Source organism: Pyxicephalus adspersus, chromosome 6 (genome assembly GCF_032062135.1).
Source record: "Pyxicephalus adspersus chromosome 6, UCB_Pads_2.0, whole genome shotgun sequence".
Taxonomy (NCBI): domain Eukaryota; kingdom Metazoa; phylum Chordata; class Amphibia; order Anura; family Pyxicephalidae; genus Pyxicephalus; species Pyxicephalus adspersus.
In genome coordinates this window covers 50433923-50448804 of record NC_092863.1, presented here as the reverse complement: position 1 = coordinate 50448804, position 14882 = coordinate 50433923, and the positions used below count along the sequence as shown (strand labels likewise).

Here is a 14882-nt window from a genome sequence, read left to right as displayed (position 1 = left end):
ACATCAGTATGAGATCATTGGCCACTGGCAATATAAACTCCACCAAAAAAGCTCCGACAATAACAAGCAACTAAAGCAGAGTGGTGGAATCTTACCATCCGAGTGCAGGGGTCTCACCACAGTCTGACTGCTACTAATGCCTGCTTATCTAGTCCCACTTGCAGTGGCTAGTTTCCTTAGTGAGGGCCTAAAGAGAACCATGTAGGTCTTTATTGCAGAAAGGGTGAGGTGATGTGCTTTCCTGAAACAAAATTCAGCTACCTGTGAGATTGCTGCCTTCATCTGCTAAAAAGATGGAGGGGCATTCTGGCATCTTCTGCAGCTGTGAGGGCTGAATGTTACATCAAGATGGCCGATGATCTGACTCTAGGAGAAAGACTTAGTAAAGATGGTGGCACCGTTGCCTGAGAAAGGACAGGTGAATGCAACTAAATTATTGTAAATTGTTATCAGACAGGTACAGGTATTTTATTGCAAAAGGGACATTTTTGGGTCTACTTCCACTTTAACCAAATTCGCTATTTGGAAAGCACATTATCGAGATGATTTTTTGAACTTATCCCATGCTTAGTCCCTTTTGCTATAGGGAACATTGATCCAATTTTTATGTATCAGTTCTGGTATAGAATTTGTACACCAAAGTATCACAAAAGTGTTTTAACTGGGTGCCTGACCTGCATATATTTGTATGCAGTTTTGAGATTTATGAGACATGAGATACATGCCATTTCTGTATTTCAACAATCAACAAAACACATATTCTAGGACATATATGCCTGCATAATATTACTGATACTACTGAACCATTCCTTTTAAAGCAATAAATTAAGTAATTACCTCTTTGCTGTAGTCTCATTTCAAAAAAAAACTATTCCCCTTGTACTGATATGCTCAGATAGGTTTGCTTGTCTAGCATAGTTTGTCTTCAGTCAATTAACTTTCTAAAAATGTACAAACAGGGTTATCACAATGTATGTTTGGAGAACATTGTATTCATGCATAATAAAAACAATTTAGAGCAATTTGGCCTTTTGCAAGGTATTTGTGTAGTCATTCGGCACTGTGCATAGTTAATGCCAATTCTTTAGAAACCATGGTAGACACTTTCTGTAAAATGTGCTAAACAACTAAGTGGAACCACAGTCAGATTATATTCTGTGTAAAAGCCTCCAAGGTTTTTTAAAGAACTATCTGGTGTTGGTATGTTTGCCTAGCATATCTCTTTAGGGTATTGCAATGAACAGCCAAGACTTATTATATACCTTGTCAGTGTCTTGGCTAGGCTTGATGTTCAGCTTCAGGTCTCTTCAAAACTTTATCTGAATATCATTTGGTGTTTAAATAAAAATAAATTTAATATTGGTGACAACGCATGATTTTGATTGGGAGGCAGAGCAATTTTGCTCTTTACCAGAAGGTGTCTGAGTAAGGAACAGGATCAGTAGGTTTAATTTAATTAGCCTGTAAATTTAAAACATCTTAAAGATGATTACATGACATTTTAGTGACTGGGTTAAAATATTGTTTAAAAGTGTTTTCTACTTTCCCTTCAGTAGATGGATCTTGTTCTGTGGCAGATATGCTTTTAACAGGAGCCATAATGCATTTTTCAGTAAGCACACTTTGTAAGTTATGCAATGTTTATTTTTAAGTACTTTTTGACCTAACCTTCACATTTTACATACTTGTATATCTTGTATATATAAATGCATCATCCATTTGAAAAATAATTGTCTCAGTTAGTCAGACTTGCCTACTAAATTGATTTAAAATTCTGAGCATAGATTTGGTTGTGCCCCTACTAAACTAAAACCTTACATATATACATATGTCACCCTTTATATATTTATGTGACTTTTTTTTGACAGATGACTAATTTGGAAAGTTTCCTTCTATAATATGTAAAATCTCATGTTGGCATAGCAGTATCACGGTATGTGCAATTTGGACAGTGTGTAAAATGCAAAACCTTAAAATGATTTTTTCCTATTTTTACGTTTAGGACTTTTTAATGGTAAGAAGAAAACAATACTTTTTATTATTTTACACGCTATATTTTTTCACTAATAGAATCCGGTAAAGCAAAGCAATTTGAATTTTTATGGTTATAATTGTTTTGTGTGTCAAAGTTCTCCTGTCCTAAAACTAATATTGTTTTTTTTTTACTTTAAATGCATAACAGAAAAACTAAGGGAAATTGATGCATCAGAAGTAAAAAAAGTAAAAAAAGGACAGGAAAACATTGAAACATGCAGCAATGTACATGTAAAAATGTCATGAATTATTTGTTAAGCCCCAGTGTCTAATAATTGGGACCAAGGCTATCTTTTACACGTTTTTGTCACTGGAAATGATCTTTTATAACTGTTTCCAGTGACATAAGAAAAAAAACAACAGAGAGGAGAGGGGAGGGAATAGGACAAGTGGGAAAGCTCTCCTCCCTTTTCTTGCATAGCGGCCATTCCTAATCGTCTTTCATGGATCCACCATAAGGTATCCATGAATGATGTCAGGTGACCACTGTACACATCAGATTCTTTCCCAAGATGAGCACAATCATTTGTTTTGGGGGACGTTTATCTGACATATTTACCTAACTATCTACTAAAAAGTCAATAACCCAGAACAACAGATTACTTTTTTTTTAGAACATGTATGTGCTTCTTATACAGAAAAACCTTCATAGTAAACACTTGAACACTTGAAAAAGATCAGCTCCACTGAAAAAATTTGCTGACTGGCTGCCTCTTTTTTTGGTGGTTTGGCAAATTATGGATGCTTGCTGTCACAAATGACTTAATCTGTCTCAGATGCAGAATGCCATCAGTTTTTTCAAGACTGATGGTATTAAAAAGATTGAGCTTTGTTGGCTGGCAGTGTTTTCCACCCATATTCTGGAACCAGACTTGTGATAAAGGGATTTTTTCTGATGCTATGTCACATCCAACCATAGTTTTTTTTTGCTTACATGATAGTATTACATAAATACTTTAGCTTTAAAAATGCATATATTACAAATATTTTTCCCATAACCTCTAGCATGTGCAATGTTGTGATTAAAAAAAACACCAAAAACTTAAAGGAGAACCTAACTAAAGAAATACAAATTTGCGACTGGGCAGGTCCTTTATTGCAGAAGGAACAGGTAATGTCCCATTTGCAAAAATATAATCTTACCTGTCTGGTGGTTTAAGTACACTCATCTGTTCCTATTCCATTGTGGGCACTGCCTAAATTGCTAATGTGGGCTGTTTTAACTAATGCTTATGCACCTAACATAATGTCTGTTTTTTGTGTAGCAAAGCATATTAATTGAGAAAGAGGATAGGTCATCCATCATCATATCATACATCATCATTTTACAATATATCTTCACAAGATGAAGATCCTACAACTGTAATCCATACTATAGTATATACAGAAATTGGACTAACATTGTTAAATCAATGGACAATCCATCACACTCACATATGTTTTAAAAAACTGTATTCAGTAATTAAACTGCAAATATGGCATACCTCAGAAAACACCATAGTATCACATAATTATTTAGGTTGCCAAAAGTAAAAAAGCTAAATGTGAAAACAGTTCACTAGTTTACAATCAAAAACAAGACTGGATCTAGTAGTTATGAAAAAGCATTGGGGGGCTTTTTTCAAGTATCTAAACTTTTACCATAGATATCTTGCCTTAACTAAAGATTAAATGTGCTTATGAATATCATGATAGACCAAATGCTAATTAAAATACTGTGCTAAGATTACTATGATTCATATATCTTCCATAAACGTCATATATTTGTTTGAACATCTAATTTAAGCTGTCATTGTGGAAGGACGTCTTGTCACCCTGAAGCCAATTTCTGACACACGTAAAACATTGATGGAATATAGAGAGTGTGAAGGATGGATTAGTGAAAGTCATTTGTGCTGATTTATAGGAAGAAAAAAAGTGATGGAAAAGTAAATGTGTTTCCATATCAACCAAGTAGATTCTTATTTTTAAACATGAACTGAACCACTGACAGTTGACAGACGCTACCTTTGGTTTTCTCTGTTAATTTTTTTCTTGCTGTTAACTGGACCAGATAACTTGATTTTTTTATCACATCATACATAATTATAATACATGTGATAGAAAATATAACAGGTATACTTTGTTTAAATTTTAGATTATTTTAAATATCCCCCAACTTGCCCATGCTGGAGTGAGCACACTTTTCCCAGTACTTTTTAAAATATCAACTAATTAAAAGGATAAGTGATTCAACAACCACTACTGTATGTTTCATTTATTATTTAATGATGTTTCCCTTTAAGCATCAACGCTGTTGGTGGAAGTCCGAGCCAGATTCATTATGCTAATACTTTCCCATTAACTTTCAGTACATAAATACAAAGCATACTAATGAGATTTTTATTATCAGGATGTCTCCAAGATGCTAAGAATAGTTCCCTTAACTAGGAGTCAGGAGCTGAGAAATGAGTGGGTCATATCACTTTACAGACCCTCTCTCTCTCATGCTGTGCAGATCAGCAATAATATATGCTAAGCAGTCAGATTACAATATTATCTCAATTCAATATGGCAGAAAACAAGGCTAATGTTGCCGTGTTAACTTATAGCTGAGGTTATCTTGCAGAGAACATGTGGTGCCAGGAAAGGTTTTGAAGATTATTAATACTTTTAAATATTTGAAAGGAACTTAGGAAATTAAAGAAGGTTGAGATGAGCATACTCTATGTGTACTAAGCAGTAAAAACATATTTTTGAAGCTTTACATTTAATTTGAAAGATAGCTAAGTAAAGAGTAGGCTTTGAGGAAATTAATAAATGCTGGTTAGAACACTAAAAAAAATGTTTTCCATGAATGATTGGGCGCAAAGATGCTGTCTTTTCTTCTTAGTTTCATATAGCCTATGTTTCTGGTAATTAGATTATTTTTTTTTTATTGAATACAGTGTATAGTACAGTATATAGGTGGTATGGTATGTATAGCAGCCTATATATTCCATACAAAATACAGATTTAAAAACTATATAAAAACAGCTAACTGACAAAATACACTGATGACCAAATGTATTATGGATGTGGAGCAGTAAACACAGTTTGGGCAATTTAACAGATAATCTGGATTTTGAAAAATATTAGCACATTTAGGTATTCAAGCTCATAGCTGTTGTGGGAAACGTAGAATAGGGAATGTAGGGGTGGCTAATGAAAAAAGCAAAGAGAATTAGAGGGGGTAATTGGATTAATAGACACTTTCTTACATGGCATGTTAATTATTGTCTAGTAGGATATGATGAATATGAAATCTATGTTCCTGAGCAAATGGTTTACAGGTACATAAGACACCAGCTATGCAACTATGATTTTGTTATTGCTGGGGAGGCCATGTGTGTGTTCTAGGTCATATGTAAAAAAAAAATGGAAAGGAATTCAATATAGATAATAGAAGTTATGAATTCTGTTTTATCCAGCAAGCAGATGAAAGACATTTTGGGAATATTTTGGTGAGAATGAAAAACATGGTGAGATACAAGGAATGCCAGAAGTTGGGATATTTTACATTAGATTTTGAACTTTTATTAATACAGTTGAATGGTTTTATGGATGGCAAGAATGGAAAGGAAAGGAACAAATAAGTTAACAGAACATTTCTCAGATTTCAAAGTAATTATATTGAAATTACTTAATATTAATTTGGATATTTCATTATTGTAAAATTTTCATAGAACTTATTTTGTAAGGAAATTAAAAAAATAAAATAAAATCAAGTTAAGTACCAATGGGATGTTTTAAAAAGCACTCATTGTAAAATCAAACCACTTGATTCAGCATTACTTGACAATGCTCCCACATTGTTCTGCAGTAAAACAAAACAAAAAAACAGGTTTGCCTAATTTTAACCCTATGCTAATATTACAATAAATAAAATTAAGCAGGACATATTTACCTCATTATTCTCCATAGATATCTTGGATGAAAGTCTACCTCATCTGTGCTAACAGATGCTCCACTGTAGCACCATTCATGGCAGATTAATACCTAAAGAGTTAATACACAGGCATTCTAGTGCCGATATGATCAGACAGGTGGAAAACAAACTTTGCTTTAGACCCTGTAGGTGACGAGAAATGCAATCTAAGAACCAGGACCTGCATATAATGTATATATAGAACAAATTTTTCTTTATGTAATTCACAGAAAACAAGGATAGCTCTATAAAACACATCTATCCTCCAATATACAGACTCCAGGTCTGCCTTACAGGTTTTGCTTTACATCCGGCCAATCATCAATCCAGACTAGATAACAAAATCAAAGAGTTCACTGACACAGTGACATTATTCAAAGCACACACTTATCAGACCTCTAAAAAATGTCTCAGGAAAAATGTCAGCACTGATACACACTGTTAATATAGTGTGTCTTTATCACATAAATCCGAATGCTGGATTCTGCTGTACTTTGAGGCCAGAATTGGGGATATTTTAAATTAAATTTGGAGTTCTTTAATTTTGGAAAGGGGAAAAAATCTACTACAATGGGCTACATGGAACTTTTTTCAGTTTTCAAGCTACCTTTATAGGGTGTTGACATTACTGGCCTAATTTTAATAAGGTTGTTATATTTTCATAGAATGCATTTTGTGAAGAAGTTGACCTTTAAAAAAAAAAAACATAACATTTATATTAAGTAACAATGGTATGTTATAAAAAAAACACACATTGTAAAACCAAAAACACTTGATCCAGCGTTACTTGACAATGTAACAGCATAACTCTTACATTAGTCTGCAGTACAAAAAAACCCAGCTTGGATTAGGTATATTTCAGAAAGCAGCAAAAGTATAATGGAAATGGAAAGCATAGACCAGTCATTTATGTATCACACTATTACTGTGGTGTTAGCAAGTTATTTTGCCTTTATTCACACTGGAACTTACTTACATCTTTCCACTGATCCCAAATTAAATCAATTCTGCTTCAACTGCATTAGCTCCTCTGCAGAATGTAATGAAAGTGCAGATAACTCTGGGCATAATGTGATCAAATGGAGGAAAATCAATAGATTGTATTAAACGTGTGAATCATCAAAGAATCAAAGAAGTTGGCTTCCTAATTCACACATGAAGGTGAATTTTGTTAACCCTTTTTTACTCATGTTTATATTATAAAAACCCTGAATTGTAAAAGCTTGTATTGCAGGTTATCGCTATTAAGTCCAGAATGAACACTGTTGAAACCAATGAACAATAAAGCAGACCTATAAACCCAAGACGGAATCATATGATGCCATTCTCCTGTCTTTGAAGACCACTAGCAATGGTTGTCCCTACTGACACCAGATGTTTATGTCAAATCTGGAACTCCTTCCTATAAAATGAATTTTTACAGTTAAGGACCCAAAGGGAGCTTACTGTCAAACACATGTATTCTATTACCTATATGATCAGACAGGTGGAAAACAAACTATGCTTTAGGCTATGTAGGCGACCTGCATATATATAACACAAATATCTCTCATGTATTTCACAGCAGACATGAAGGATACCACATCTGTCCTCCAATGTTCAGTAAAGCAGACTTCACTTCTGCCTTACAGCGTTTGCTTCACAATGGGCCAATCATAAATCCAGAGTAGACAACAACATCAAAAATTTCCCTGACACAGTAACATGATTCAAAGGTACACCATTGTTAGACCTCTAAAGAAGATAGTGTGTCTCTCAAAACATGTCAGCACACTGTAGTATATAGCATAGTACATTGGTAGAAACTAAATGCTAGTGATAAATGTGTTTTACAGCATAATTTCCATATGTATATTACACTACACATGTTGGATGATTATGGAGAATGATAGCTAACATCTCATTATACTGTAATAGACATATGGTATAGATCTCGCTTTCCATGTTTATTTTAGGCTCCATATGTTGGGCAATTTTGGGTAATGTTGGCTAATTCATTATTAAATGTACAATAAAAAAACATTAGATTTAGATCTCACCTTATATATTTACCTTTGTCTCCATATGTGGGTGATTCTGGAGAATAATAGCTGACACCATATTAAATGTAAAGTGTAAAAAACATTAAGTATAGTTCTCATTTCCTATATTATTTCTTCGGTTCAACATGTTGGGTGATTCTGGAGAAAAATTACTAAGATATCATTGGATATACTGCTTAATAAATATTAGGCATAGATCTAATTTTCCTTATTTATGTTAAGCTCCACATGTTGGGTTATTCTGGAGAATGATAAATTAACACCTATTGAATGTACAGTGTAATAAATATTAGGTATTGATCTCACTTTCTAAATTTACCTTAGTCTTCACATCCTGGGTGATTCCTGAGAAAGATAACTAAACCTCATTAAATGTATACTGTAATAAACATTTGGTATAGATCTCACATAGTTTCCATATTTAATTTAGACTTAATATGTTGGGACAAACCCTAAGAATTACACAGATGTTATAGAGAAATCTTAGAATAATGTTGCTATTGTTGGCCTGTTTGAAATAGGAAAGATAACATTGCTTAATTCATATAGAATGGAAAATATTTTTCTGATTCCTCTTCAATCAAATGGCCTATTTATATTTACCACTTATGTATGTGGATTGAAATATGAACAAAAATCCATGGTTTTACCATACAATTATTTATTTATAAGTGATGAAAAGTCTAAAAAATTTTAGAGGATTTGGATATTGTATACATTGCTAGCCACTGGTCTAAAAGTCATTTTTCCAGGAAAGCCAATTCAGAGATAAAGCAGAAAAATGACGTATACTTATATGATCAACTACAGCATATGCATTTATTCAGCAGGAAGTGACTCTTCTATGTCCACATCCATATATGGCAATATATGTGTACAAAACTTTCTGCAACCATAATGTGTATGACAGAAAGAACGGACTGCAGCCTCTCAGGATTGTGAAGCAGGAGGCTGCAGGTTTCCCCTTTAGTCATTATCGCCACGGCAGTAAAGACAGAAGGGATGATCACTTAGGGATGATTTGGAAAATGAAAAATTTAAAATTACAAAGATTTTTTCCAATTGCGTAAAAGGGAAAACAACCTTATGTTTACATTTTGATGATAAATCCCCTTTAGGTGATGTACTGCAGTCAAATTATGTATATTTGCAGGCTAATACTGACATCAAACAGTGGAATTTCCAAACCTTTTACAGGTTGTAAATGTAAATGATGAACATCATTTCCCATAGTTTTTCATTGTGCCTGTTTTAATCTTCAATTCAATTCCTTTAGAATGAATCCCAGTCTCTGTACGCTGTAAGCAGGGCCTGGACTTTTCCTATTTAGATTAAACCCCATTTCCTTTTGACATGATGGCCAACATCATCCTTCACCTGGCAAATATCAGAGCCTTTTTTACACCTTTTTTACAGAGAATCTGCTAATTGACAACTAAATTATAATGTGTAGGATTTAGGACTCGGATGGGTAAAGCTTAATCAAAAGATAAAATTAGACATTAAAGATGAACTTCAGGCAGGAAGGTAAATACTTCTAAAATACATATATGGGGACTGTTTTACATGCTAAAAGATTTTCTGCTCTAGATAGATATACACACCCCTAATGAATAACACAGCCAGGTTTGTAGTCTGTCATTTTTCTAGACCAGTTTTTGCAATTCACTTGGTCACCTTACTGCAGCTTTAGGCTTAGTCTACACAGACATTTTCCCCAGCGTTTAACCTGAGGCTTTGAAAGCCCATGTTTGAAATTCCCATGCATTCCAATAAGCTAATCTACACCAGGCCAATTCCTTGAGGCAAGTATATGAGCTTTATCTTAAACATTGCCTGCAACGTTTAAAAATTTAAAATGTGGAAAAACATCTAAAAACGCAGGAAAACGCTCCCATTAAATTCAATAGAGGCCTTTACAAGTGTTTTTAAGCTTTTTATGAAGGTTCTATTAAAAACAATGGGGTCTTTTATAGGCGTTTTTAGCAGGACATTGGAATCTGGAAGCCCCCTTTAATAAGGAAACTCTCAGATCTCCACCACCCCGCCCTGGGGAATTAGTACAGTGGTACATAAAACCCCTTACTCATTCCCTGAAAGGGTTAAAACACTGTAAAAAAAAATAGGACGAGGCTTTAAAGTTTCTTATTAAATGTGTGTGTTTGTGTATTGTGTTTTTTTCAGGTTATCCCAATGACAGGATGATTCCCACAGCTGCATTCATGACATGAGCACAGCGGCGGGACTCCTTCTGACAGTGAGGGATCCCCAGGCACTAGGGGTTAAATGAATACAAGGCTCCCTAATCACTACTAGTGCTTTGTGATTGGCTGAGTAAAGGGTAACCCCTGATGACAGCTCAAGGGTCATCAGAATTTCCCTCAGTCAATCAGGGAGCGGAGAAATCAGTGGAGATCTGCTATCCTGACAGCTCTGCCCTCCTGATTACTCCCGCAGCCCTAGCGGAACTGTAGTATGTTTTCTTGGATACAGATGACGCTTAAGCTGTCTGGAGGAGATCCACAAAGGTGCTCATGTAATGAATGAAGCTGTGGGAATCATTCTGTCATTGTGGGATAACCTGTAAAAAAGAAATGTCTAGTTACACAAATACGCACACATTTAATAAAAAAATTTAACATTAGTTAAGTCTCGTCCTATTTTTTTACACATATTTTAACCCTTTCAGGGAATGAGTAAGGGGTTTTATGTACCCCTGTATCCATTCCCTGAAAGGGTTAAAAGTAAAACTTTCATAAATGCTGTAAAATCGCTGCAATTCATGGTAACACGCTTCATAGGCATTTATAGAAGTTTGTTAGCGTTTTAAAGACAAGCTTTAAAATGCTTGTAAAAGTGCATACAAACACAAATAAACATGGTAGGAACGTTTACATGCGTTTTTAAAACTATCCATGTAGACCCAGTCTAAGTAAACCTTTTTACTCTTGATAAACCTATTGCATATTGCAGGTGTAGCTTATAGAAAAGGGAGACAGTGCCCCTGATTCATCAAGCAAAATCGGATTATCGGTCGCGCATTCGTATTAGCGATCCGGAATCGTGCGAGATCGCGCTATTCAACAACTGAAAAAGCTCCCGCACGGAGCCGCGCTTATCCGACAGCTTTTTACTGGTGATCTTGCATTGAAAGTCACTGTTCCCCTAAAAAATCATTCTTTCTAATGGCACACATACCACCCTTAGCCCTAAAAAAAAATATTTGCGTTGTTAAATTTTTTTAAAGTACGCGCATACTCGAGTCCGGACCGCGGTAATCCGCGATCGCTGGCCGCGCGTACGTTCGCGCTCCCAGCGATCGCGGATTTCAATGATGAATCAGGGGCAGTGTGTTAACTTTAATCATCCAATCAAAGTAAAATCTATTTTTTTCAATTTCTCATGTGCATGTTTTGGCAATCAAGGTAACAAAGTCTAATCTTAAGTACTGAACTATCTTGAATAACACTTTGCAAAGTTATTATTTACATATTGTGCAAAGTATTCACTGTATAGTAAACCAGCTGCATTGGCAATATATTACAAATCCACAAAGCAGACTTACTATTCTACAAGAGAACAAATATTTAATGTAAAAAAAACTAAAAACACTAGTCCACTAGCATCTATTATTTAAGAGTACGTCAAATTTGTGGAAATGCCACTGTACAAAACTGGTGGACAAATTATAGGCACGTGTTTACAGCAATGCAGGATCATGATAGTATTATAACTGTTGGAGGGGTGGAACCACAGCAGGCAGAAGGAGTTTCAGGATGTTTTGGAAGTTGAGAATTCCATTGGTGTCTCCTGATCTGGGATTTGCAACCAGGGTTCCTCCAAGAGGTTGCTAGGTGTTCCTTGAGCAGTGAGCAGGTTAGTTACCACACATACCAATGATCTTTTTAGGTGACATTCTAACCACTGGCCAACAATTTAAAAGTAATTCTTCCCATTAACCACCACATTATTTACTGTGAGCTGTGAGTATAGTAATTATAGAAGGGGTTCCCTGACAGTGTCTTGTATTTTCTTTATGGCCTCGTTCCCACTATGACTTTGTTTGGCCAGCCTATTCACTGAAACGAGCTATCCAGCACAACACATAGAGCAAAGATACTCTATTGTTTACAATGTATGACCATGCTTTGTACTGTAGTTAATTAGTTTGGTGTGTTTGGGGTGCAATTAATGATAAATGGCAACCAAGCAGGCCAATGACTGTGGTGTGCATTGCTAAACATTGTAATATTGCACACATTTCTACATGGAAACACTATGGGTTAATACTCTTTGTACTTTTTTGAAGTTCTGTTTGCATTGTTTTATTGATTAACCTCAAAATGTTTTAGAATTAAAAAATAAAAGCTTGTGTTTACTACTGCAGATGTGAACTCATATAAAGACTCTCTTAATTAAACACTTTAAAGCATCCAATGCAAACCTAAGCTTCTGTTACTTTACAACTTTTCTCTTTATTCCATTTACTTGAATTTGTATTTGTCTTTAGAAATCACACTAAAGCACTAACTTTTTATGGAAAACTGGAGTGTACACTTATATGTATACAATTACCTGTAGATGTTTATTGGTATAATAAGTATCATGAATCAGAAACATACAACAAACATCAATTGAAACAGTGAAAGTGAATACAGATCTTTATTCTTCATCTCTAAAGAACATCAAGCTTTTCTATCCCTTTTTATGGCTACATATTGAGTACACAGCCACAGTCAGATCTTCTTTTTGATTTTTAGCATTAAGTACAGCTAGGTCTTAAAATAAACATGTCAATGGCTGCCATTTCTGACTGCTTTGAATAATGCTGATAGCCTGACTGTCATGCTCACCTTAAGTAGACCTTGCATAATATAAAAAAGGCAGCAAAAGTTAAATAAATAACTAGTGTACATCTAACCCCACTTTGTGAAGGTGCTTGTGAGGTTACCAAACCTCCTTAATGCCTCCAAGACACCTTGGAAGGGGTGACAACATTTCTGGCTACAGTGTACTACATAGTTTAAGCTAAATTTACCAGTAAAATCTACAGAGAGGAAAGGGAGCGGGACAGGATGCAAAATTAGTGTTTGTTTATCTAGGGGTAAAAGAAGTGGTAGTTTCTTACCTATCATTTGGATACTATATTTAAAGAGGAACTAAACCCAAAAACAACCCAAAACAAATAAAATATACTTACCTTCGATCCCACAGAGCAGTTGATCGGTCTGGAGGTTTCTCCCTCCTGATCCCGTGTCGCCCCAGCATCCGTCTTTATGCCAGCGCACTAGGCGCCGCCATCTCTGTGATCTTCTAGATTTTTCTTCCTACATCACCTGACTCAGGTGCAAGATCGCGTGACATAACTAGGAAACTACTTTTCTTGCCTGAGATTGGCAATTTCTTTCCCTTTTGGCAAAAGAGATGCTCGGGCATGTGCACAGGGAGCAGCCAAGAGCTTCTTGGGATGCGTGACATAGGTATCCCGGGATGCTCTGCACTCTCATTCATTTTCGATTGCTTAGGTGGGTGTTGCACTTAAAAAAAAAAACAAAAACAGAATTTTTACCTTACATAAAAGGATTGTCTACCCTTTTATGTAAAGTGAAATTTCTGAGTTTAGGCACGCTTTAGGGGTTGTGACAAACTCAGGCAACACCCACACAAATAGATGTTTTCCAGTAAAAAGTTTGCATCTAGTGTAATTTCATAACAAAACAAATGCATTTTTCCTCTCAGCATTCCCTGGGTGATTGGAAATATGTCATATTAGAGCCTCAGACCTTAGAAAGAACCTGAATCCATTTCACTGCCCAGCCATACTAAGTCCTACAGCAACAGAGCTCGACATGTGAGAAGGTGCTGTGTTGTCTACTGCTATTTATTGCTGTTAGAAATTAATTAGTCTACTGCTCCAGGTATAATGCATTTGTTCATTACCACATCCCCAATGCTCATCAATATAGCCTCCTGGGTGAATATGTTCTCTGTCACCTGCCTCAATATTTGTATTTAAACATCTTTTTTTTTGCACATGACTGCCCTCAAGTCTAAAGTGAATAGACCACACAGCAATTTCAGTTCTGACACACCATATTTTACATCACTGATCACATTCTCCCTGTGTGAAAATCAAAATCTTGCAGAGAATATTTATGGAGGATATTATAAAGTGCAGCCTATTATGGGTAATTTGTTTTTCACATGTTGATAAAGGATATTCATATGCCGCTTTATTATGCAATGAAAGGAATTGTATAAATGTTTTTTCTTTGTATGTGTTTTTTGTTTTTATGTGTATTGTTGAAATTTTGTCAAAAATCTGTAAAAATCTATTAAAATAAATTGCAGCCAACAACTACTAGAACAACACATTTAGTGCAGTACTGAAAACCTTTCCACGAACGTTAGGACAAATACAAAATATATTATTATGTCCTTACACTTTAATATATGTAGGGAGAGCACCAGTATTGTTATCTAAAATCTACATTTACTTTCGAAGTTCATAATACCATGCACATTAGAGATCGTAGTGAATATACTGTGGACAGTCAGACTTCATAAAACAACCTAATGCCATCAAGGAAAGAATCTCACCAATCTCACCGGGGAATGTTCATTCATTGTCCATCCTGAAGCAGGAGACCCAGAAGAACATACTTGATTCGTGCAGTGCTACTGCTAAGTTGTGTATCCAAGTGTATCCAATTTTTTGTACCTCTAAAACTGAAAGAAAAAAGGTCATGTAACCATCTTTGATCTTTTGCTTACAGTTTTTATTTAGATGAAACTGCCTCTGTAGTAGCTATGTCTATCACACTGGAATTGTGAAAGACAGTCTAGGACAGACTATCATG

General features: G+C 35.1%; 1 protein-coding gene across 4 annotated transcripts in view; it reads left to right on the top strand.

The window, feature by feature from the left end:
* The window catches only part of ADGRD1 (adhesion G protein-coupled receptor D1), a 312771-nt gene that overhangs the window by 254994 nt on the left and 42895 nt on the right, over nucleotides 1-14882 (top strand). Inside the window, exon 22 of one of the 4 annotated variants that reach the window (XM_072415723.1) lies at nucleotides 7215-7635. The exons of the other annotated variants lie outside the window; for them this stretch is intronic. Coding sequence (XP_072271824.1) covers nucleotides 7215-7239 — 25 coding nt within the window. The 3' untranslated portion in view covers nucleotides 7240-7635. Of the gene's footprint in view, nucleotides 1-7214; nucleotides 7636-14882 lie in introns of those variants that run through there. 4 annotated transcript variants of the gene reach the window in all.